General features: G+C 43.2%; 3 protein-coding genes across 5 annotated transcripts in view; all 3 read left to right on the plus strand.

Moving 5' to 3' along the window:
* Positions 1-12773, plus strand: part of LOC116394835 (polypeptide N-acetylgalactosaminyltransferase 18-like) — a 172905-nt gene extending 160132 nt beyond the window's left edge. For all 3 annotated transcript variants that reach the window (XM_031868172.1, XM_031868174.1, XM_031868173.1), the window contains 2 exons: positions 2091-2255; positions 9481-12773. In XM_031868172.1, the coding sequence (XP_031724032.1) occupies positions 2091-2255; positions 9481-9627 (312 nt within the window). In that variant the 3' untranslated portion in view covers positions 9628-12773. The remainder of the gene's footprint in view (positions 1-2090; positions 2256-9480) is intronic.
* A 9846-nt stretch (positions 12774-22619) lies between these two features.
* pyurf (PIGY upstream open reading frame) lies at positions 22620-24363 on the plus strand. The gene is made up of 2 exons (XM_031868169.1): positions 22620-23717; positions 24191-24363. The coding sequence occupies exons 1-2, from the start codon at positions 23515-23517 to the stop codon at positions 24336-24338; spliced, it is 351 nt and encodes a 116-aa protein (XP_031724029.1). The 5' UTR covers positions 22620-23514; the 3' UTR covers positions 24339-24363.
* A 213-nt stretch (positions 24364-24576) lies between these two features.
* Positions 24577-25099, plus strand: LOC116394832 (PIGY upstream open reading frame). The gene has a single exon (XM_031868170.1). The coding sequence runs from the start codon at positions 24587-24589 to the stop codon at positions 24797-24799; it is 213 nt and encodes a 70-aa protein (XP_031724030.1). The 5' UTR covers positions 24577-24586; the 3' UTR covers positions 24800-25099.
* Positions 25100-26097: the final 998 nt, after the last annotated feature.

Consider the following 26097-nt stretch of genomic DNA (forward strand, 5'->3'; position numbering starts at 1 on the left):
CCTAAGTAAGCCTTATGGTGAGATGACTTTGTGGCCGACGGTGTGGTCCTTCTGAGCTCCTTGGTTCTCAGGCTCAGAGAGTTTTGTAGAAACAGGGCTGAGCCACAGGGGGTTCCCAGCATGGTTAGGCACCCGAGTATATCTCTGACTTGTTTCATCCCTATGTCACCAGTAGGTCATTTAGGTCTTCTGTCCGGGGCTTACTGTGTTTCTAACATCTTTTTTAACCTTTCTTTTATTGGCATTTCATTCTTGTAAAGCACGTTGTGAATCATGTTCAATGAGAGTTGCTATACTAAATTAACTTATTAATATTATTATTATAATAACTACCTACTAGCTTGGTAGCCTTAGCTAGCTTGATAGTTTTGAGCTAGGTGTGCGTGTTTCAGCTATTATGCTTCATTCAGCCTGCCTCACCTCTTTGCCCATGTTTGGATTCGGCTGTGTCATTTTCACTGCAAGATGGCGACAGCTTTGAGCTTCATTCAGCACTGCCTATGCTCCATCAGTCGTGGCGACTGTGGCTAAGTGGAGAGCAGGGCCGTCCTTCAATCAGAGGATCGGAGGTTCGATCCCCGGCTCCGCTAGTCACATGTTGATGTGTCCTTGAGCAAGACACTTAACCCCAAAATTGCTCCCGTAGCTGTGCCTATGGTGTATGAATGTAATAGAATCTGAATCGTAAGTTGGTTTGGATCAGATGGGGAACAGGTCTCCAGGGGCTGGAGATGGGGATCCGGGCAACCTGGGGCTCAGGAGGATGGATTGATGACCCAGGGCTGGAGGTCGTTGCAGCGCGGAGGCGGCAGCGGCCGGGACTGGAGATCGCTGCTGTTTGGAGACGGCAGAGGCCGGAGGTCGTTGCAGCGCGGAGGTCGTTGCAGCGCGGAGGGCGCTGCGGTCTGGAGACGGCGGCGGCCGGGACGGGAGGTCGCTGCGGTTCGGCGGCGGACGGGACTGGAGGTCGTTGCTGCTCCGAGGCAGCGGCGGCGGCCTGCCTCTGTCTCCTTCGAGGTTTGACCGGGATGTCCATTAGGTCACGGTCTGCCTTCTGGACACTTCGAGGTTCTCCAAAGGCCAGACGGGTTCCCATGAACTGTTCATACCAGTCGGGGAGACGACACTCCATACCGTGGTTTGCTGAGTCCATCTTCGGCCAGATCATTCTGTCACGGGGCAGGGTGAGGACTCAAACGCAGACAGGTGTAGTGAAAAAAGGTTTTAATGATAACCAAAAACAAACAGGGAATCCAGGGACAAGACAAAAGACGAGGGGGAAAATCCGGCAGGAAAAGGCAGAACAGGCAGACTGGAAAACCGGGTAGGTCGGAAAACAAACAATGATCTGGCAGTGGGTGTGTGTGCGGCAGGGGTTTAAATAGTGAAGGAGGCAGAGTGAGCAGGTGAGAGTAATGAGCCGAGTGTGACTGGCAGGTGCACTGAATGAACTGATTAGGTGAGTGAGGAGCTACAGAAAGAAACAAAGACACAGAACACACAGGGCAAAGCATGTATCGTGACAGATACAGCGTTATAACCCAACACACTTTATGATTCTTTTAATTGTTTTTATTAATTATGTTTGTTGCTCGGTGGTCATTCGTCTAATTTTGCTTGTTTTGTTCTAAGGACTCTCCTAAAGTGGGATCATGGGATATGAATACATGCTCAATTGACAGTGTACAACACATAACTACATAGTAAAACATATAAATAATATATATATATATATATATATATATATATATATATATATATATATAATTACAATTGTATATACTATTTAGAATAATTTTACAGCTAACCACATTGTCACCCGTCCCATTTCAGCAGGCACCCTTTGTTGCATGTCATACCCCTCTCTCCTCCTCCAATTCCATAAAAGTTTGAAAAATTATTAACTAAACTACACCTTCATTAAGCAAATTGCACAATGCACATTAAGAAGAAGATAGCAGACTGACTATTCCCCTATTTGATGTTTTTCCACAGCTAAAGTGAAAGGAATCTTTCTTTCTGCCACAAAGGCCCTTGAAGGCCTAAATCAAACACCTCCATCCTTAGTCCCTGTTTCTGCTTCCCAACAGAATGTCTACTACACCAGCTCTCAGCAGCTTCACCTGGGAGTGCTGAGTCCGACCATCGACGATGACGACAACAAGTGTCTGGTGGATGTGAACAGCAGACCCAGGCTGCTGGAGTGCAGCTACGCAGCTACCAAACACATGAAGCTCACCTGGACGTTCACTCAGGTAAACCCCTCGACAGTTGTACATGCACAAGGCCATGTTTGCAGTCAGACCCTTCATGTACAAGTAACATTTAACAAACTAAATATGTGTGCATGTTTTACCCATTTCAGGTCTTCTGGTTAGATGTACTTAGCAGAAGTACAGGCTGTTTGTCTGCTTTTTTAAGAATTGAGTGAGATTCATGACTTTTTCTCTCCACTGTGTTTCTTACTCTAAAAGGCCCCTCTTGGTTTTGTTAGAGCATAATTCTTCTGCTATTTCATGCGATTTCAGGCATTAGGTCCTCTCTCTCTCTCTCTCTCTCTCTCTCTCTCTCTCTCTCTCTCTCTCTTTCTGTCTCTCTAACCCAGAGAACTCAGTATCTGCAGCTACTGGGAATCTAACTCTAATTAGCATTAGACAGAATCTTAAATCTCACCACTCACCACTTATGTAAGAAGTGAAAGAAAAGAAATCCATTAGGTATATCCCATTGGCATTTTAAAAAGAGAACTCAATTTTCTTCATAACAAATTTGGTGGAGTGAAATAAGGCCTGAGATCGAACCGCTAACTTTTCTAGCAGAGCAGTTGAAAAGTTAATGTATGAAAGATTCATAAGGGAATTGAAAGTGAAATAAAATACAGTAAGCACCTGGGCGGGGTGAAAGACTCCCTCATTCTTCAAGAGATACGAAACGGTAATCAAGCTCTCTCCAGTAAACTCGACTCTAAAACCGCAGAAATTAACCAATCTATCTCTGGACTGAAAACGATGCTGGATACACTGAGCACCCACAGAACCGAAGCGGGAGACTGCATTAGCACAGCAGAGGACCAGCTGGTGGGCCTAGATTCTCCTGTCCAAAAAGTAAGTAAAGAAAATGACTTTTTACTGGAGAAAGTCAACCAGCTGGAAAACTACAGCCGACGCAACAATATACGTGTCGTTAACCTGAAGGAAAGCTGCGAGGAAACGACCCTGTGACCGTGTTTACCAAGTGGATCCCAGCCACTCTCAGACGAGAGCATTTCACTGAGCCGCTGATCATAGAGTGAGCACACCGAGCTCTTACACACCGTCCACCTGCCATCCCTGTCTCCTAAAAATTGCGTTCCGCCAAAACTAAAATGCATGCTCAATTACATTTGGTTAGAAACTTATGTTCTCCCTGATTACGTTTGTGTTTGACGTATTACAAATACATTTCTAATCAACATATCTTTGCCATACATACATATTCTTTATTATTTTTCTGTGAACTGCCTCGCCTCTACCCCCGCCACCCACGAGTTGTTGCCCCGCGGCCTGTTCCGAGGGCTGACGGACCTGACAACGGGGTGCCTCGCGGCGGGTGTGGCTGGAGGCTGCGCGTCCGGTGCCAACGGGTGAGCGCCCGCCACTCGGAACCATAAAACCAAGTCCCGGATGTTCTGGAGGTATTGTGGCCGGGTGATGTGCCTCATTGCTGGGGAGGAATGAGCCCGAGAGTGGCGGGGTGTTGTGGAGGTATATTTTGTAGCGTGAACGGATCCTGCCCCGGGGAAAGCGGGGCAAGCTCGCACCTACGTTGGTAACTCTGTCAGTAGTCTGACCAACATTCGTGGGTTTAGTGTCCCACAGAGGTGTCAGAAAAATACCTTCGGCCTTTTATCTCACCCGTAGCTGATACGATACGTACGATAGCTGATTCAGCTATTTGAGTCGATTTTGGACTGATATTAGAAATGTGTTTCGGTATCGATGCATCTGAATAAATAAATAATATTAACGATAATTAATATCTTAATATCTTAATAATAACTTCCCATGGCAACTTTTCTTACAGGAACACTTGGCCAGTTCCTGACAACTGGCTGCGATGGAGGGTAATGTCGACCAACATACCTGCCATTTCTCTCCTTTCTGTGTCCACCCCCAATCAGTAGGACTGCCGATGTCTGGCCTGGAGATAGTTGTCTGGCCCCAGATGATCCCAGCCTGATAAGCAGCACACTTTGCATGTTCTGTCAGGGCTGCCTGAGTTGGTGGAATCGAGTTATCGGGCCTTTGTTTGCGGGCAAAGAGATCCAGTCTTGCTTCATCCACACCAGTAACTGCGCTTGATCTATCGTACATGAGGACAACAAATCCCTCTAACTGTTGCAGGTCCAGGTCACTAATTGATGTTGGATGCTGGCTGAGATTGGTGAAGGTTTCAGAAACTTCATCACAAATGTTCCAAGTCTGCCATGCTGTCTTCTTCCCTTTCCCATGACATGCAGACACAATGCCACAGCCTGTGAATGCATGAAAGTACGGTAATCCACTGGCTTTGTCAGTCCTAATTGCAGCTATTACTTCATGGACTGGAATCCATCGAACACTGGCTCGTTGGCCAAACACAATCCACATACTCTGAAGACCAATGGCCTGTAAGGATGGCAGTATAGTTATCGCTATGACAAGGACATCAGTGTCATGATGAGGGACTTGATGCCTTCCATTGCTGCATCCCTGGCATGTACAAATATTCGGGTGTCTGCTTCCTCATGAGAGCATGGGGACATAGCATCCAAGCATTTCCTTGTATTGCTAATGACATCTTCTCCTTTTGGACTTGTGATGAAGCATGTCCTGTCTGATCATTGCAGCAGCTTTTGCCAGATGAATTGCGTTACCATACTTGGATGCTTGCGCAAGGATGGAGCCAACATCTTTCTCAAAAGCCAGCAGGATGGCTCGTCCTTTATGATGAGCTTGCAGCAGAGGGATATGCAAAAGCAGTTGGTCTTTCAGTCGAGTAGCATGAACATCTGTCAATTCAATACCAAGCTGCTCCACTCTATGCTTGTAGAGTTGTAGAGCACCTGTCCACACCCACAAAACTCAGTGCAAGGACCGTCCCGCTACCCGCAATTATCTCCTCGTCAAATCCGAACCTACCTGACCTGTTAATATAAGTTCAAACACACAAACTGCTACACATTCACTCTTTTAAAGTGCTTTATTTCTTACCATGGTTTAAGCTGGGTTCTCTACAGAAGCCCTGGAGGTAAGGTGAATTTGTGTGCCTGGTTGATTTTGGTGGTCAAGGTCAGATGTCAAGGTCACTGTGACCTCACGTCCGTCCAGTGGAGGACTCAGGCTGTCTGAGACTCAGGCTGTCTGAGGGGTAGAGGCGCAACTGCACGCGATGGGGCACGAGCACGCAGAAACTACCCTTAAGAGCACTTCATAACATTTTCTCCACTGGAATTGAATCCTAGAGGATGTCTTATCACATGTTCTTTACTGGAAGGACATTCAAGAGGACACTTCAAATTTGACAAAAAGTCCATTTGGATTTCAGGATGAATTGTTTACATTTTGGTGGTAAAAGGTCAAGATCACAGTGACTTCATGTCCAACTTCACGGAATGCCTTGAGCAGATTTCTTCAACATTGGCTCAAACATCCACTTGCATTAAAGATTGAACTGATTAGAATTTGGTGGTCAAAGGTCACTTTGACCTCACAAAACACATTTTTGGCCATAGCAAAGGTTACAATATTGTAACCCTTGGTCTATATTCACAAGCAGAGCTCTTTATTGGACTCTATGGGTAATACTCTCCTTCAATCAAAAGCATGCATTCTTCCACACCAACATGTGGAGAAGTGTAGATGGCCAATCAGAGCGTCCAATCAGACCTACCCAAATACGTTCGGACACCAGAGTATATAAGGCAGCACACATCGCTGCTCAACATCCTACACCCTCATTAGCGAGTGTAGTAATAGTGGCATAGTAGCAGCAGGGCCCCTATAGTAGAGGGCTCCACCTGTGCTTATAGATCTAGGGTTACAATATTGTAACCTTCATTCTAACTCACACAGGTTGCAACCTTTACTGGACTCTTTGAGTACAGTCGCTGGAGGCCAATTAATGTTTTCTCTGCCATAACACTGACCCAAGCACATTAATCCTGACAGGTTGGTCACGGGAGCCAACTTCTTTCTTTATAATAAGTAGGGGCCCTTAGCCAACCCAGGTAGTACATAACTAGAATGGGCACAGCCATGGCCTAACCGTGCAGGGGTCAAAAAACAAGCAGACACCCTACACACCACATCACCCGGTCGTCAAGGAGCATGGGAACATGTAGATGTATCATGCCAACAGGTGCAACACAATCGAAACACACCCAACCCTTTTCAACAGTCCTGCGTCGTCCAAGTGAATTCATCATGCTGAAACTTACAGCAATAGTAGAGTAATATCAATCAGTTGTTATAAATGCAATCAATACAGAATTAATTCAACAAAATCAAACTCTGTCCCTATCTTACTTCCCTAATGCTGCTATACTCACAACCTTGTTTGATTCTGAAGAACAGGGCTGAAAGCAAAAAGGCAAAAAATCCAAAATTCTCCTTAATGGACAACAACTTCTCTGTCATAGGATTGATCTAGAAGAAGAAGAAGATTCTATTCAACAGGTACCAAACCTCCATTTCAGGTCCTCTCAGGGAGCGAGGGTTTGGGTGTCAGGGAAATCTTGACTGGTTGTTGTTCTCAGCTTGAAGCTGTACTTCAGATGAATAACTGTTCTTGAATCACAGTACGAAGCAACATAGTGTCCCTCAGCACTCGATGAAGTCTTTATTCCTTCTCAAAAATTCCATCTTAAAGTCCCTATTTGAACATATTGCATTAGCTCACCAATAAGCTTGAGGCAGATCAGGTGACGTGATCACCTTCACCAACACAAACAAGTCACTTGACCATGACATCAACCCCATTTCTAGTAAGTTCATGCCTACGGACAACCTTGTTCAATGTTATGCTGATCTGCTAAATATTTTACTAATCTGTTAATCAAAACAACTATTTAAATTCAGGGAATTCCCATTTTACCAGTCATCTGCATCCGCTTGTCCCCCTTACTGTACCTTTACTTACAGCTCTTTCATTCCCCTATTTGCTTAGTGCACAAACATATCATAAAGGTCACAGAGGGATTAATCATTGCATTTATCCTATTCAGCTTGTATACTTGTTCATGTCATATTCTTTCACATTTCATCACACTTTGTCAAAACCTTACTTGATTCAACACACTTGATTTATCATAAAACAATCACATGAAAAGCCATATATTTACTCATACTGAGTAAATAATGATTACAGGATAAATCACACATTTCTATAGATATCCTTTCAATAATTATGATCTCACTTACTTATTGTGTTACCTTTTAGCACTTTAAATCTCTGTTTCTATCTAACCACCATCTCCTCTTACTGCTGTCCACCTGCAATGGTTCCTCTTCTTGAATAGGCCTCAACTCTTCCTTTGTTGGAGACGGATCAGATATCGGTGCTGTAATAAATTATCAGCTCAGGCTCTTCCTCCTTGCTCGCCAGTAAGACTGGGGGTGCTGGCAAGCGATTCAGGGAGAATTCCCCATTCTAAGCCTCGTGCACTGTTTCCTGCCACCCTGGGTTTATCATCTGGGCCTGTGCACCTGTCGGCACTCATTGATTCAGGGGCTGAAGAGAACTTTTTGGACACTGAGTTTATTAGTTATTGTTAGAGGATATGGACCAGACACAACACTGCTTACTGGACACTGATGAAAACATTCATTTATCTCCACGTTGTAAAACATCAGTACATCAATGCAGAACTGAGTATATTCTAAATAGAATACAAACACAGTAAAATCATGAGGATAATCATATTGGAGATAAAAAAGAAAGCATGAATTACTTTTTCTTTTCAATTGCTGATACATTTTTTTGAAATAAGGCCTCTCGCTGCTCTGCTGACTTCTATTCATCCTCACAAAGGTACTCACTCACCTGTGGGGGTTTCATACTGCGTACATCCCGATGATTGAGTCGACCATCAAGCAGCCACATGTCTGGAAAGGTGTCATGTGTATTGTGACTTTATGTCAGACTCCTGCCAAGGGCGGAGAGAGATAGAGAACGGTGTGCAGTATTTTGCAAAAAGTTCCATGTTGAATTGCAAATTGAGTCCAAAGGAGAAGATGTGTTTAGAGTTTGAGGTTCTGCTCTCTGGGTGTCCGTTTCATTAATTGCGCTTTAAGTGTCGTGTTAGTGCATTCCCCATCTCCATAGAGGTGGTCTTTGAGATACTTTCTTGCTATACATACGCATAGTGCTGTTATAGTGCTGTTCTGATCGGATTACTAGAATTATGCATTTTACCCAGATGTTTGAAATGTTTGATTTTCAAGAGCCTGCTAAAAGGTTGTTGCTGGCCTGTATGAATAATACGTTTCAACCACACACACCTAGTGGTGGTGTTCTTGATGAGTGAGGCACTTATTCACAAGCAGGACCTGGAAAGATCTCCACTGCTGCAGTGTGGACTCTTGTCCTCTTCCCGCTGCATTGAACTGGTTCTAATTTGTGTTTATAGGCTGTGAAATTCAAAACACAAGGTCAGATATATACCGGCCCTGTCTCACAGATCATAATGCTTGTGGAGCTCTGCTGTAAACTGGCTCATCATTTTTACAGCATACATCCAGCAGCTAGTGGGACTCGTGCTGTAAAAGAGCCAGAAACTCAAGCTTTAGTTAAAAAGGTCGTTTGGCTGTTAAGCTATTAATACTGAGAACGCTGACTGAACGGTGTCTGTTGAAAACAGTATGTCTGCTTTCAATCTGTTGTATGTATCGAGTGCTTCTTTCCTCTGCATCATCCGTTATAATCAGGGAACGTATGCAAACATGGAGGCCGTTATCGGGCTTATACCACGGCCACCTGCCACTCAAACTATCCATCATTGCTTTACTCATAATATTGGTTTTGCTTTACTGTTAAACATGTCATAGAATATATTTCCTTAGCCTCATTGCTAGGCAACACCAAGCTAAACAGGAAGGGATTCATGAGGCTAAACCATGAGTTTTAAAACTATGAGAGAAAGAAAAATGTACGGTTTGATGACAACAATAGACATTGTTGTCTCTCCAGTGGAGATAATGGTTGTTGGTGGTTACAAAAATAACCCTAGCTCCAAGATATTTAGCAGAGCCTCACTGTTGCTGTCTTTGACTACACTTTTGTTTTATATTGGCACAATAAACCAGAACTGTCGCCATAAAAGTGCAATAATGCACTCAGATGTGTCGTGATATAAATAATGGATCTGGCTGAGGGGACACCAAATGGAGCGGCATTCTTCACCTTTCTTATCCATTCTTTGTCTGTAAATCTCACCCACCTTCTCTCTCTCCTTCCCTTTAGGGTGGCTCCATCCAGAACATGGAGTCTCTAGGTTGTCTGGAGCTGGTCGAGAGCAAACAGCCAGAGGTCACTTTCCAGCTGGTCATTCAGGACTGCACCGATCAGAAGTGGACCATCACTAACATACTGACTGTCCTGCCACAGTGAACACTCACCAGTCAGCTACTAGAACATATTTGTTGTGATGGACTAATCTAGTAAGCGAAGAACTCCCCTGCTGACTCAGATACACAATTGACTGATTAGAAATGGACTAACATGTTGACCTAAGCAGCAAATACGTGTCCAAAAAATTAGCTTATTTTTAAAGAGAATCTGAGGAAGGAGGACAACGTGTGCTTTAATCAGACATGGACAATCAGTAACCTAATAACTCTTTTATACCAATGACCTGAGAGAAGAGACAGGAGAGACAGATGGAGCCAGGGTCTTAAACCTTCCCACTCTGCATTTATAATGAGAAGTACAGCCGCTCGTTCCAGAGGACCGGCCCATGAAATCATGCCAGCACTCTGGTCATTGCAGGAGCAGGATTTTGGGTCCATGTCAACCATTTAAGATACTAAGACCTGTACTGACCCGGTCTCATCACACAGTCACTGTAACAAATAGATTGTGCGTCTTTCAATATGTAAGTGTGCAGAGGGAGAAATACAAAGCGTGCAGCCTCACGCATTGCAGAAAAATCAAGTAATTTTACAATGCTGGCTGATTTGGAGTTATTAGCGTTATACACTACCTGACACACAGTGTAGGCCAGGAGCTATAGATGTACTCAGTATTGCAAAAAGGGTGACATAGTGTAATGGAGATGAACCAGTGAGTGATTTAAACTGGCATTGTAATAGAAACTCTGAAGTTTCAGAGAGTGCTTAGGAAATCATTTGAGCAGAAGCAGAGCCGAGCGTCATGCTGGCAGGTGTCACATTAGTGGACAGAGCAGGAGATTAATCCGGAAGAGAAGATGCTAGATTTACTTGCACCTGTAAAACCAGAACATAACACAACTTTGGCTCATGCAGCATTGAAAGAAGGAAAGTGATGTAGAAACACAAACACATCTGTTCAATAAAAGCAGACAAAGAGCCATCAGACAGGTGATCTCACAGGAGAGGGAAATCCACCCAATACTCAATCCACACTGGTGTTATCGTTTATTTCAACATGTTATGCTTACATGTTGTATGTTGAGTTCACCGATATATTGACCCAAGAATATGTTGATTGAACACAGTCAGTATACACTCACACAGGCTGTGTGGGTGTGAGACGGGTGTGCAGCAGCTTTAACAGAGTCTCAGTCTTATTTCTCCTCCAACTCACTTCACGCTGTTTTGTAAGGACTTGCCTTGTAAATGACAACTGTTCTCAATTGACTTATCTAGTTAAATAATGATAAAATAAATTTAAAAAATATTCTACATTGATGATACTTCATCCTTGTTGGATACTGATCATGTAACTTAAAGCCATGACGAGGCCATTGAGACGTGTAACATGCAGTCTGAAGGTGACACCACTGCTACACATGCAGTTTAGTTTAAGTTATGTAGATGTATGAAACATTAACTGGACATATTGGATAATTCTGGATTATTACAACTGGGTTCTTATTTGTGTAGTCCGCGCCATTATTATCATCATCATCACCATCAGTAATACCATTGCACTAACCAAGCTAACTGGTGAAAAGTGACACAGCGATATTGCTAAACATTAGTCTGCAGATGATCTGACAGGTTATAATCAAACAGCAGGTTAGTCAGATGTCTTTGGAAGAGAAACAAAGTGAAACTGTTAACTAGCCCCCAGGAGCACTGAGTCATGAAGCCGTTAACGTAGTGGCCCTTGATGTGTAAATGAGGCCAGGACAAAGTCAGTCTGACTGTGGCCAGTGGGTGATTTCTTTGGGATGAATGGGGTCCCATCCTGGAACATGGGACCTTTTTTTGATACACCGATGGTTCTATCACAGTTTACAGACCGACTTCCTGCTTCAAATGACCTCGTGCAGGTACACACTTTTCTTGTGCAATGAAAAATAATTACCGACATTTCAAGTGCACTCACTTTCACCTACAAAGTAAAGTGGTTTCAATCATATGGCTACTAAAGTGTGGACTGGAGGCCATCTGGATACATAGTCCAGTCGGTGAAGGTTGATCCCAGCGGTGAATAATACATAACGCATACAATACTACATATCTTAGGAATGACTTAACTCTTACATGATGATGTGGAGGAAGATGTATGTGTTGTGTACTATTAATTGTCCCATCTTCCAGATTTGTCCACTCCGCTGGGATCCCCCTTCCCCAATTGGACATCAGATCGCCTCCAGTCCACACTTCAGTAGCCGTATGTTTGAAACCACTTTATCCTGCACACGTGACCCGGCCCAAGAATCCCCTCACAAGTGTCTATACCGAAACCTGAACCACAGATCTACTGAGAATGTATAAATAGCCGATGTGACATCAATACATGGGTGATGAATAATTAAATAATGTTTCAGAGAGCCAGAAGAGGCTCGTCTTTAGGTTTTATAGAGAAACCCTAAAAAATACGATCACACAATATCATATCCTTTTTTACCTGAATATATGAAAACATCCACAGCCATAATGATTTAAATATATTTGTATTGAATCTGAAAATAGCAAGATTATTCTGAAACGGTGGGGTTTATTACATAATCATTACAATTATCAAACACTGTCCTCACTGCTATATCGTAACATCATCCTTATGACCACTTTCTAACCACTTACTATTAATCCATCATTAACTAACCTTAAACCAACCAACAAAACAATAATTGCTAATTGCAAAAGCAGTGGTAGGAGATGTGGCCTTCACTACGTGTTCTGCAGCAAGTTGTCAGGTTTAAACTCTGGTGTCCCATTTAAAGATACACACAGACGAGGCATTTACACTTTCACAGTTTCAGAAATCCCTAAAACAAGAATATTCTTTGACATGTCATTCTAAAATCCATTTCATTCATGTGTGTCAGATTTGAGAGTTTACACCGGTTTAATGCGTTGTTGCCTCTCTGAGACCACATGTTTGGTGGAGAACGAATGACTGACTTTATGAGATGTTCAAGACAGTCAGAATGCACAAAGAGTTTGGGGGAAGACCTCCCAGTGCCTCTCAGATGAATCATCTCTCATCTCATTCCAGGAGGTGGTGAAGTCCTCTGAAGGACTTGTCTTCTTAGGACGCAGCCCCTGAAGAGGGACCCAGCTTGTCATCGCATGGCATTCTACCATCTTAAATCTACAGCTAACTAGCAGGAGGATGCAGAATGTAGACAAACAAAGACGAGCACCCTGTGCTGTCCTCCTCAGTCAGTTCATCCCGAGAACCCAAAGACATGTCCGAGTTTATTCTGAGTGCACAATGGGACAATTTGTGCACAGAAAAAGATATTTTGTAAAGAAATCTTTATCACACAAAGAATAATTTCTTTGCATGATAATTATTTTTTTCACAAAATGTAATTCATGTGCATGAAGGAGGGATTCGTCCCGCATTTAATCACTCAAGATTAGACATGTATGTAGGTCGGACCGTGGGAGCACATGAGTTCAGCACAAAAAGTTATTATGTAGAATTTATTATAAATATTATCCACAGCCATATAAATACATTATAAATATTATAAAATAAAAAAGGAATTACATGTTACTGAGCCCCCGTAGCTCCGCTGGTAGACTGGACACCACGTTACTGAGGCTGAGGCTATATCGGCTTGAGCCGGATCTAATAAAGAAAAACTATAATCTTACAATACACTAATAATACAGGATTGATCAACTTTAAATAGGCATTGTTCTCGCTTTAGATCTGGTACCTGAATAAGCATATCACAAGTGAAATGCATAATCAATAATGCATTAATGTTAATAAAGCATCCAAACAGGTTAGTAATGATTTTACAATGTTATTATAGGTAAATTAGTCAAAACTGAATAAAAGTGTAAAAGTGCTGACGAAGCAGACAGAGTTAAACTGAGGGGGAACCGGAGGGGGGGGTGCTATGTTTCCATGAGAGCAGAGCGGCTGTGACCTCACCAGTGGGGCACGCTCACTATTAACAATGTGAATAACAATCTAATTAGGACTCATAAGGGGCTACCTATTAATTAAGGCTTATTACAAGGACCTTAATGTAAAGCGTATCCCAACCACATGGTCGTCCCAGAACATCAGGTCAGAAAGTAACTCTTCCTTTTGACACGTTTTGAATCAGGTGAAGAGACAACATATAGCTTCATGCATCATATCAATATTAAATCTAAAATCATTGACAGAGTTGCTTACTTGCATCTGCTGCACTTTATATTAGTTTCAAATATGCAGCTCACTAAACATGTATGAGGTGTCACTCTCTGAGCACGGCTAACATCAGTCCCAGTAATGCTGATGTTTACTTTCCCACTGTCTCATAAAAGCTGTCATTTGCATGCACACACACACACACACACACACACACACACAGATAAGCAAACACTTTGCATGATTCATGTCACCATTTCACAACAAGGAATGAAACAGAAGTGAATGCTCAGTAGGATCCAGGATCTCTGAGGCACTAGCGTTGTTGGGGCAAAGCATTCTATGTAATGGATTTACAGTGATATCATGTAAGAGGCTGGATGTGTTCCACTAGATTACAGATTAAACTGTACATTTTCAGATTGTCTATAAAAACTATGACCTTCTCATTTGAACTATTTTCATATATTTGGGGGCAAAAAAGACTGCTGGAGAGATTGATGCTCATTCACTACATTGTTTTGCTTGATTCAAATGTTTTTAAGCCATTTCATTTTTGGTCTTTCTTTTTATAGGTGAACAAACTCACAGATATCAACACCTTCCTCTCGTCCATGATATCCTCCACTGCTGATATTGTTGCAATTCCACTTAAACAGACCAAAACAACAGAAAAGTCTATAACACTTCCAATGGCAGTCTATTTCCTGTACACATTTTAAATGTTAATAGGCATTTTACTCTTTCTTTTAGACTTGCCATCAAGGACTTGGCCTGAGTCTTGCTTTGACAAGACCTCGGGCTCAATTCGTTTTAGACATGACTGAGACGTTTTTGGTATAAAAATGGTCCTTGTAAGGTTTTTTCCTCCATAAAATTTCCCAAAGAATGTGCATGACACACTTTGCATTAAAGCCCTCTCTCCAGCTCTGGCAGTGTGGAGAGAGGGCTGGCTATGTGAGACTAGGCCAAACTGACTTGAGACTTGATTTACACTTGTCTCAACTGACTTTGACTTCTGACTTGCTCTGAAAAGACTTGAGACTTGACTGAGTGTCATGGACTAGGTACTAGGCTACTTGTCCTTGTCACAACTGACTTGTGACTTGTTATCACAAACTTGAGACTTGGCTTCGGCTTTGACAAGACTTAGGATTTGATTTGCATTTGTTTTTGTCAACTTCAGACTTGACTTAGACTCGCTCCATTTATAAACAGCTCTGTTTTGAGGTTTCCTTGACTTTTAGAGCACATTTCCTCATGAGTGATGATGAGTGCTTTAAAGAGCTGCTAACTTGTCAACCGTCTGGGTTTCAGTGGAGAACCTGAGCTTCTCATGATAATCAAAGGTTTACTACGTTGAAAAATATGACAGCCTGGGGAAAACACTAAATAAAAAGGAAAAATATTATTGGTGGTTTGCTACTACTTCTGTAGTTCAGCTAAACTGGGGGCCGATATGTGGGCCTCTGCAGCCTCACAGCCTCTGAGGATCCACTAATTATTACCTCCAGGCCACAACGTGCTGTCTCGTTAGACCACTGAGGAGCTGGATGGACTCACTCTCTTTCTCTCAGTCTCACTCATTCCCTCCTTCACACTGTCATCATCCTCTCTGCTGCTGGCCTCTTCCTTCCCTCCCTATAATTCACTTCCCCCACTGCCTCCCCCTCTTTTAATAGATACCATTATAGAGAGGATGTGAGGAATCCGGCCTTCTTAAAGGATTACAATGATGCATGAGTATGCCCAGTCATCAAAACCGCTTTACTCATTGTCTCGATGAGCAATAAAGCATTTCCATGGATGACTTGCCATAAAAACTGAAACCCTGCACCGATATTGTTTGGGGGAGTTACCATGAATATCTCATAAACAAGTCTCATAGCCTCTCATAACATCAAAGGCCCTGTAAACTGAACACATCCAATGAGCCGTGAGCACACACACACACACACCAGTGTGACAACGTAGCACTTAACAGCAACTGAGTGATTAAAGCCAGCAAGACACTCCAGTGCCTTGAAGGTGATGCAGCGATGCATCACCTTCAACCTTCAACCTTCAACCTTTGCTCACGCCTCATTGGCTCACGCTTCCACTGAGCCACTGTTGACTTAATTGAGAGTACACTTTGTTAACACTGTTGCCAGGTGACCACGGAAGCCTAATTGAAGAGCAACGCTTGATTGGATCTGTGCTTGTCCATCAAACAGGTGAATTAGCACGAGCCCAGCTTTTTATCTTTGTTGGCAGTGGAATGTGTTGAAGAGAGAAGAAGTGTGGGGAGAGAATGAAACCAGTGATGTAAATCGTCATCAAACAGACTCCATTCAAACTCAAAAACAAGCGGACGTGTAACATTGTACAAGCAATGATCTCCAAGGCCTCGTACAGAACACTTTATACAGTCGCACCAAAACAGCAGCGGCTGAGTGGCTGCGACGTACGGCAGTGTGTGCACTGGTAGTTCCGTTAGCTGTTAGCCAAACACACCATCCAGAACACCAAACGTGAGCAAACAGTTTTCTGCCACTGTGATTCTGGTCTCAGGGTAGCAGCTGTGTTATCACTAGCGACCTCTACAGGCCTGGAGCCAGTGAAGTGTAGTGAGTCAGCAGGCAGGCAGTGGCAGCATAAAACAGGTTGTAAAAGGTCTTCTGAGAAAGTGTGAGGCTCTGCAACCACAAGAGGTCCTGGAGCATACAGCCCGAACTGGACACCCAGCAGCAGAAAGTAGTGGTAAGTAAGGGGGCAGAAAGAGGAGGAAAGGGCATGAAAGAGGAGGATTAAGGGTCCATGGGAGACAAGAAAGACGGGAGGAGACGGAAGTCCTTGGGGATCTGGTTATCAGATTAGGCAGAAAATGCTACATCAGCAACATTTCAGCATGAAAATGAAAGCTATCCTGGCAATTCAAAAAATCATTCTCCCATTTCTAATTGGATAAAACCTATGCTCAGCAAAGAAACGACGAGGAAACCATTTTATATTCAATTTCATCTAAAGATTCTCATTCTGCAGGAAAGGTTCCTGTGGGCCATATACAGTATATAGGGAACACAAGAATACATTATATTAACGTTTTATTCTCATTCTGTATGTAGAGCAGAGGTCAAATTCAAAGTATCAGTTATCATTGCAGTTATGCAAATATAACTTGAGTTTGCTGGGTGACGGGCAGGTATAACATGGACTTATACCTGATTCCTACAAACAAGATGAGATCATAAAATGTGGAAATGAAGGCTTTTACTTTGTTGATATTGTTGAAACTGGGGATGGGTAATTTAGCATTACCATAAACTCAGTATATGGGTCAATGGTAATTAGACTAATGAGAAAATATTCTATTATGAAGTGCAAGCCTGACAGACTCACTCTATCATCATGAAACACACAGAAACCTGTCTGTTCACCACGACAGCTGCCTGGAGAAAAAATAGGATAAGAAGCATAAAATATCAGCACCAGGCAGTGAAAGCTCAGTCGAGTCTGCCACTGTTCACTTGAAGATGTCTCCTCAGTACACACCAGGAGAACAGACCTGAAGAACCGCCCGACACGGTCCAAGAAGTCATCACCCAGCTCCGTCACATGTCGCTGGGAGGAGTGGGCCTGATGAAGAGTCTGTCAGAAGAAAAGCCCCTCGCTCTGCTGCTGCTGAGTGTGTGACGCCCGCGCTGCTGCCTTCCAAGCATGGCCTTTTCTCCCACTCGTAGGGAACTACAGAGAGGCATGAGAAGAAGCTGCTGTGAATTCTCTGTGAGGAACTCCTGCATGCAGAAAACACACAATGGTGTATAACATACAAACAGTCTCCCAAACTGGGACACAGGGCCTTGTGCACATCTCCATATATAGCTCAACCAGGTCTGATGCACCACGCCAATCTATGGCGGAATTGCCCGTGAAGTGCTGAGTAGCATTGGTTATGACAGCAGGGAGATGATGAGGCATCCTTTTCCCCGTAATTAGTGTTGTAACAGCTTTGGCAGGGAGACACTAACTTTCCTGCCAAGTCCGAGCCACCTGTTGGTGAGGGGGCAGCGCTGACTCCCATTCAAGTGTCTTCTTCTTTTTTTACATATTTTAGAGATATGAGTCGGTATATACGACAAAAAAACTCCTAAACACTGTCTTCTTCACTTGCCTTCAGAGATAGTTAGTGAGAACGTTTCGGTAGACGGACTTTCATCAGGTGAAATAAGTCAGGACACTGTGACGGCTTGAAACCAGGACTGTCCTCAGTTACTGTACTCTGGTGTGTCATTAGCACCAACCCATCGAAGCAGAAGCATTGATTCACACGGCCATCCTTGTGTCAGTATCCCCCCAACATGTGCAGCAACATGATTCTGGCAGTATCACACTGTGAGCTCCATAGATCTCATTTCCATTCCAGTTATTGGCCACAGATCGCTGGAGGTTATCATGTGGAGCTCAGGAAGCTGCAAGCTGCAATGGAATAGAGAGCTGAAGTCCCAGCTAGCCCGCTCCACTAGCTTCTGTAACTCAGTGGTATCCCTCATTCTTACATCAGTCTGTGCAGAAACGTATGATGAAGGAGCATCATCTTCACTGTGCTACCCAGTGGTGATTTTAAACCTACATTAATGATAATTTTGACCACATGAGACAACAACACTGACATAAACAACTTATTTAGCTGCAGGTCCAGAGCATCTTTTGTATCAAATGGAGTGTTCATTTGGAGTAGCATTTCTTTGGTCTGTGCACCTCATGACTGTAAGTCCAGTCTTCACTCTCATTGTAGCTCTGTTTGGGTTTCATCTGCTCCTGGCTCTCTGGATGCTCTCTGGATGCTCTCTGGATGCTCTCTGGGTGCTCTCTGGATGCTCTCTGGATGCTCTCTGGGTGCTCTCTGGATGCTCTCTGGATGCTCTCTGGATGCTCTCTGGGTGCTCTCTGGATGCTCTCTGGGTGCTCTCTGGGTGCTCTCTGGATGCTCTCTGGGTGCTCTCTGGATGCTCTCTGGGTGCTCTCTGGGTGCTCTCTGGGTGCTCTCTGGATGCTCTCTGGGTGCTCTCTGGATGCTCTCTGGGTGCTCTCTGGATGCTCTCTGGATGCTCTCTGGGTGCTCTCTGGCTTTCTTCCTGTCACTAGTCATGTGATCCAGAGTTAACATGACAATATTGATGATAGCAGCTTTAACAAAGTTAAACAACAATGTATTTGTCAGCATACAAATAAACTACATCTCCCATGAGGTTTTACTCGAGGAGAAGTGAACATCATTGTAACCGTTTCTGCTTTTTGCTGCATTCACGCATTTTGGACCCAATGCAAAGAACTCAAAAACCTTGTTATTTTCACTTCATTGCTCTAAGATGGTTACCCTTAGTGCTAGCCTTAGCTACACCCTTGTATTAGGCTAAAGTAGCATTACTTATTTGTATTAACAAGTGAATCTATACAGTTTAGCACATTAAGAGGGAGTTATACATTGGTTCTGATTGCAATAATGATCATATTGGATTTTGTTGAGATGAAACTGCCAGCAACGTTGGCTTTGCAGCCACCTTACAAACCGCTGATGTCTCTGAAATTACTTTTGTCAAGTCTGTTCAAATTCCACATATCTGACAATTTCAACTGGGAGGCTGAGGCAAACCTTTCTTTAGTTACGGTCCAAACAACATGATGTGAACACGGCAATGTCTCGACAACAACAGCATCTTCTAATGTCATCTTTGACCTTTTTGGCTGTAATCTCTGCTGCCTGAAGCACATGTCATTCCTGTCCCGTGTTTGTTTCTGCCATGTCGGGGGTTTCGGGCTTGTGGGAAACAGTGTTTGTTAAAAGCTGCTAAAAGCAGAAGTATTAGAGGGAAACCTTTTAGGTGGATGTCCAATCAGTGCTGATGGTAAATGACGTCCACTGATAAAATAAATTCCCCAGAGCTGTTATATTGACCGAGAAAGCTGACCTCTCCTGCTGCAGAGCCGTGACTCCATGTACCAGAATGCAATGCGCGCCAATGGTGATTTTACTACATCTGATAAATAAAAGAAAGAAGGCAAAATGTCAGTGAAGGAAATATTAAAAACACCTGAACCGAAAACAACAAACGTACACCTTCTGAATTTAAGTTTGTCTTTTACGTCGAACTAAGACGGGCTGAACCTTGTTAGCTCATTATTAAACACTACATTCAAACTCAACTGAACCATTTGTCCGTTAGTCTTTCCACTGTTCCAACAATGAGAAACTCTGGTTTGGTAGAAACACATCCTTATTTCTCGGTTGTCTTTTCCAGTTTGTCTTCGGGATCCTGAAGAAGGTCTCCAGCAACCCTCCGTCCCAGTGAGGAGGAAAACCACTCTCTCTGGGTTGTCGTGGGCGACAGCATCCAACAACAACTGCCCACGCTGACATTCATTAAAGCAGAATGATTCTGTCTCAGATTCTGGAGGGGCCCCACCAGCCTTATCCTTCCACTGCAGCCTGGAGGGGCTTCTCTCCGGCTGAATACAACCGAATGTCCGAGTCAGCCGGAAATCTACGCTGTAAAGAATCCTTCATAACATCCTCTGCACTCGTATTTTAGGATGTCATTTTCGCTGTTGGAAACATAACACAAGCGACAGGAACAAGGAAGCTTTAGAGCAACATTGTGCCCCAAAGCCAGCAAAGCTGAGAGTGGCACTCTGTAGTTCTTCCTCATACCAAGTATGTCGCCCCAGGGACAGACAACACCAGGAACAACCCCAGGTGTTTTTCACAGTAGATATGTAACTGGGAAAGGGAGAGATTAGGTACACGATCTTATAAATACCAATGATACTAGGCTATCTGGACGGTGGGTGGTTGTACTGTATGGGGTGAACCACACTGCATAATGTTAATTGAGGTTATGTTCCAAGATTGGATCTTTTTACATTTGATGTTATTACAAATATCAAGTGCAGTTTCCTTACACATCTCTTTGGCTCACCATTTGAGAAAACCTGTCTCAGCTTTCTAGGCAGAGATTATGTTCCCTCCTAACATCTCTCTCATCACAACTGAGAAACTATCTGCAATTCAAGAGCCATGTTGTGTTAAATTAGATGAGTGGTGGCTGGTCATGTCCAGATGTTCCTCAGAATACATAAGACAATTTATGCATTCTGTTCTTGTGTGTTGGGGTAAAATACACAAATTAAGTTTCAAATTAAACATCAATAATCATTTGTGCTACAGCACAATGCCTTAAAGACGTGATCCTCTCTCAGCAGGATCGTTCCAGTCCAGGTGCACTGTGGGAAATGTCAGAGATGATTGATACCTCTCATGAGTAAACAGACCCAACGGAAAAAGATACACGGCTACACTGGTGTGTTCAAGGCCTGGTAGCTGGGGGAGAAGAAAAGAAACGATATTAGCAGGTCCGTCAAGTACCAAGCGGTGGGATATATTACAGCTAGAAGCAGTTTTAAAACAAGTTGGGGCCCTGCCAAGAAAGTCTCAGAGCAATATCTTCAGCAATATGGATTCTGCTCTAGCTGGCACAGGGCTCTCTGATAATATCTAATATTGTATAGACATAACCTGCTGGGAAATCAAGTTCAAGATGTCTATGGGGATAAAATGAACCTGCAAACTTCAACCGTGACTGATGTGGAATTCACAAATATGTACCTCCATTAGTTTCCTTCTCTTAACCCAGCCGATATCTAGAGGAGTTAGAGAAGTGGTGGTACACTAATCAGAAGGTCGGTGGTTCATTCCCTGTACACACGTGTTAACTTAAGTGTCCTTAAGCAAGATGCTGAACTGGTGAGTTACTGCTGTTGCTCCTGATGAGCAGGTGGCACCTTGTATGCATGTGAGTCAATGTGTTTGTAAAGCGCTTTGAGCAGGCCAAAGACTAGAGCAGCGCTGCATGGATAGCTAGAGTCCATTTAACTGATCTGGTGTCTGTGATTTTACTATTCTGAGAAAATGGATCACAATACTTTATCTTATATTACTCACAAAGGCTAAATTGCACTCAGGTGCAATTCATTAATGACAAACATGACATAACTATTGTAGTCTTGCTGATTAAAAAGTTATTTTTATATTCTGGATCCACATTATGGTCCAATCATACACAAAGTTAGCTTTACTGAGCTGAACAGTGCAACACTGCCACCATGTGGACAAATGAGGAAACAGTAGAAACAACCATTCTCCATCTCACATGTATGACAGTTACAATGATAAGAAGAAGAAGAAGAAGAAACATTCCTTTATTAGTCCCACAGTGGGGAAATTATTCTCTGCATTTGACCCATCCCGGTATATATATGTATATATATGTAATATCATTTACATCAACTGCCTCACGGTTCAGACAAAAAAGGAGATAGGCACACAAAAAGCTAGAGATCAAGACAATTTATCAAATCATGTTAACTCAACAAATCTCTGAGATGTGAAGAATTAGCAACATCAGTGATGAAAATAGTGTAACTATATGTTGCATGCTGAAGAAAAGACAAAGACACACATACCAGGAGACCATGACCAAGAACAGGCCGGCTCTCACTAGACTCTATTGCTCCTCTAAAGAAGAAGTTAGTAAAACAAAGGAGGTTGGCTCCTTGGTATAACCCTCTAACCCGCAAAGTAAAGCAAACATCACGAAAACTTGAAAGAACATGGTGTTCCAATAACTTGGAAGAATCTCGGTTAGTCTGGCGAGACAGTCTGAAGACATATAAGAAGGCCCTCCGTAATGCCAGAGCAGCTTATTACTCATCATTAATAAAGAAACATAAGAACAAGCCCAGGTTCCTCTTCAGCACTGTAGCCAGGCTGACAGAGAGTATTCCTTTAGACCTCAGTAGTAATGACTTTATGAACCTCTTTAATAATGAGATTATAACTATTAGAGAGAACATTTATAATCTCCTCCCTCAACCAGTACCCATCTATCCTCAAATAGAGTAACCATAGAAACAGCTGTAAACCCTGATATATATTTAGATGCTTTACTCCCATCAACCTTCACCAACTGACTTCAACAATGTCTACGTCTAAACCTTCTACCTGTCTCTTAGACCCCATCCTGACTAGGTTCAACCGTTAGTTAGCACGTCTTTGCTAAATATTATCAATCTGTCTTTGCTAACAGGCCATGTACCACAGTCCTTCAGAGTAGCTGTAATTAAACCTCTTCTTAAACCAGTTTAGTGTGGTTCATTTAATGCCAATCAAATGTTCTAGTCTCTGCAACAGGATGTAATGATCAATGGTGTCGAACGCAGCACTAAGGTCTAAAAAGCTGCATTCGACACCAAAAAAAGTCCGCAATTTTCACCAGCGCTGTCTCTGTGCTATGACTCACTCAAAGCCAACAGCTCTGGATCGAGAGTGGGCTTCTTAACTCCCAGTTAAAACAAACTTCAAGGACTGCCTTTTTCCAGCTACGGAATATTTCACAAATCAGGCGCATCCTGTCTCAAAGCGATGCAGAGAAATGAGTTCATGCATTTGTTACGTCTAGACTAGATTACTGCAACTCCTTATTATCAGGCTGCTCTAATAATAGTACTGTACTCTAGATAGTTCATGATCAAATGAAACAGTATCACATACTTGATTGAGAGGGGGATAAGCGGAACTAATGATAACACTTCTTAGCTTAGAGGAAGAGGACTCATATTTCAGTTACACAGTGTCTGTGCTTCCTGTCCGTTCAATTTATACATCCGTGTTCCCGTCGGGGAGTTTTCGCTAGCTTGTGTAACAGTTCGGTCATGTTTCGGAGTGTTGTGGGTAGATTGGTGACGGAAACAGGACGTGTTCCCCGCTGCATGAGGACTACTGCTCTAACACAGAGGCTGACAGCCGTGTCCGTGTCGGCCAGGAGCTTTTCGGATGTGAAGGACGAAGTGCAGCCGCCTTTTGATAGCTCGCTGCTCCAGTTCCTGGTATGTCCGCTGTCCAAGAAGCCGCTCAGGTGAGACGGATAAAGGACAAACTCAACGTGTTTTAGCTAACGTTAATCTGAGATTAATGTGGCCAACATCAGTTTCATGACGATGTCTCCACACAATGAAGCAGCTCCTAATTTCATGTTGAAATATATGAAATGCGTTTCCACCAATATTTAACGTTAAAGTTTTCTCACTTGCAAATCACCAAAAATATGTGACACTACATAGAAATACTGTAGTGAATTTAGGTAGCAGACGTGTTACACTATCTAAAAGAGGTCACTTTGTGTTAACAGTTATCATCAGTGAGCTAAATACTATCACGTGTGACGTGACGGTTGCAACGTTCAGGTGTTGTGGGAAATAAGAGTTTAGCTTTCATTTGCTGTACTTAAAAACTCCCTTTTCCTCAGCTTGCATGTTGTAAATGTGACACACTGAAATAATTTTAAAGTTGTCATAGAATAATAATTCTCTTGGTCTTGTCCCTCCACAGGTACGAGGCTAAGACCAACGAGCTGATCAACGAGGAGCTTGGTATTGCCTATCCCATCATTGACGGAGTCCCCAACATGATCCCTCAGGAAGCCAGACTCCTACAGAAAGACACAGACACCTCCATCCCCACACCAACACAAGGCTAGAACCTCCATCCCCACACCAACACAAGGCTAGAACCTCCATCCCCACACCAACACAAGGCTAGAACCTCCATCCCCACACCTCTGGCTGACCCAAGCAGAGACTTCCCATTGTTGTGTTCTAAAGGCTGTTGGACAGAATGAGACAATACTTCTGCAACTGGACCCTGCTCAGCTCAAATTGACATATTGTATTACAGTGAGAACCTATACTGCATTCTAGCCACCTGTATCAGAACCCATCTGCCAGTATGTTCTCCCTGTCCATGATGGTGGGGCTGGTCCCGGTGGTGTCGCTCTTTGGTCTGTTCTACTCTGCTGCAGTGGATGAGAGCTTCCCTCAGGGCTGCACCAGCAGTAGCAGTCTGTGTTTCTACAGCCTGCTGCTGCCCGTCACCATCCCTGTCTACGTCTTCTTCCACCTCTGGAGCTGGATCGGGATCAAGCTCTTTAGACACAACTAGGCTGTTCTCCTTCTGTTCTGTTACACTTCATCTGTTGGTGATGTACCGAGCCTTTCTGGACCCATTCTGTTTCTTCATTGATAAAAGGTAAAAATAGAACGGTTTGACATTCCATCAGCACAGCTACAATGGAGTTTAATAGCCACAAACAGTTGAGCTCCTGATGACAAAGTAGTAGATTAACACCTGAACATGTGGTTCGTACAGTGTCAGGCACATTTGGAAGGTTGACTATTTGGGTGTGACATATGTACGTTGCTGTGGTGGTGAAATGAATAAAGGTGACGTTACACAACTTAACATTGAAACTTTACTGTGCTTCATTGAAAACTACTTTTAAAACTCAACCATATATCTTAAAGACTGTACAGTGAGTAAACCACTGGTTCTACACAATAAATACACTTTAATTGATAAAAGACATGCTTTCGTTAACAGATAACCACCAAAACTATGAACTGCAATTAGATAACAGCTTCCTGAAAACATAAATTAGCTGGAACTAAAACGTTGAGGGAGTAACACCTCTCTGCACTTCAAATCCTTTACCAACATTACAGGAAAGTCTAACTTGAAAATGTTAACATTGGAAAAAAAAACATGAAGTCCCCATTAATATGAGGATGTCCTGTTTCTCCAGGGTTCCCTTTCTCTTAATGTTGGAGATGACTGGACTTTTCTCTTGATCTTCCTCATACCATCATGACAATGTTGTACTTTCTATCATAAAGGTCCTGTTGACACAAAGGTTCAGGTTGTGTTTCAGCATCAAGAGTTTGAATACATCTGTTAATCTGGTACATGGCTGCTCTTCAACCCAAGACTCTTGAAACTGCTCCAGACATTAAAGGGCCTCTAGCCGAGAGCGTCTGACTGTGGCAGCCACTGACTGCAGGTCAGTCAGCAGACCTTCAGGTCCCTCCTCTGACGGGACCTCAGTGGCGCTTCCTGCTCTTCACCTCTCTGCCCTGAACCAGTTTCATCAGTGGAGACTCTGGTCTGGGGGACTGTCCCTCTCCTTTGGTCTTGAAGAAGAAGGACTCGTTGAGTCTCATCTGGACCGCCCTCACCTGAAGTCCAACACAAAGCCGTTGTTACTGAACAGTGCCCTACATTTCAATGACCCTTTGAACAAATGACACAAACAGTGTTCTGCTGTTGATTAGCAGACACGACAGGGACAGAGGTCTGTACATCTTACCCTGTCTGAGGTCAGGGGCTTTTCACCATTGTTCCATGGGGGGCCACATATTTGACAGGTGCAGTAGAGACACACATATGATATCAATGAGTTGTTT

The sequence above is a fragment of the Anarrhichthys ocellatus genome, unplaced genomic scaffold, assembly GCF_004355925.1.
Source record: "Anarrhichthys ocellatus isolate YVR2014 unplaced genomic scaffold, GSC_Weel_1.0 scaffold41, whole genome shotgun sequence".
NCBI lineage: Eukaryota > Metazoa > Chordata > Actinopteri > Perciformes > Anarhichadidae > Anarrhichthys > Anarrhichthys ocellatus.

Bases quoted from the DNA above. Each gene is read 5' to 3' on its own strand.
- pyurf (XM_031868169.1), top strand. From the start codon at position 23,515: ATGTTTCGGAGTGTTGTGGGTAGATTGGTGACGGAAACAGGACGTGTT. The intron at 23,718-24,190 runs GTGAGACGGATA...GTCCCTCCACAG, and splicing joins CTGTCCAAGAAGCCGCTCAG to GTACGAGGCTAAGACCAACG.
- LOC116394832 (XM_031868170.1), top strand. From the start codon at position 24,587: ATGTTCTCCCTGTCCATGATGGTGGGGCTGGTCCCGGTGGTGTCGCTC.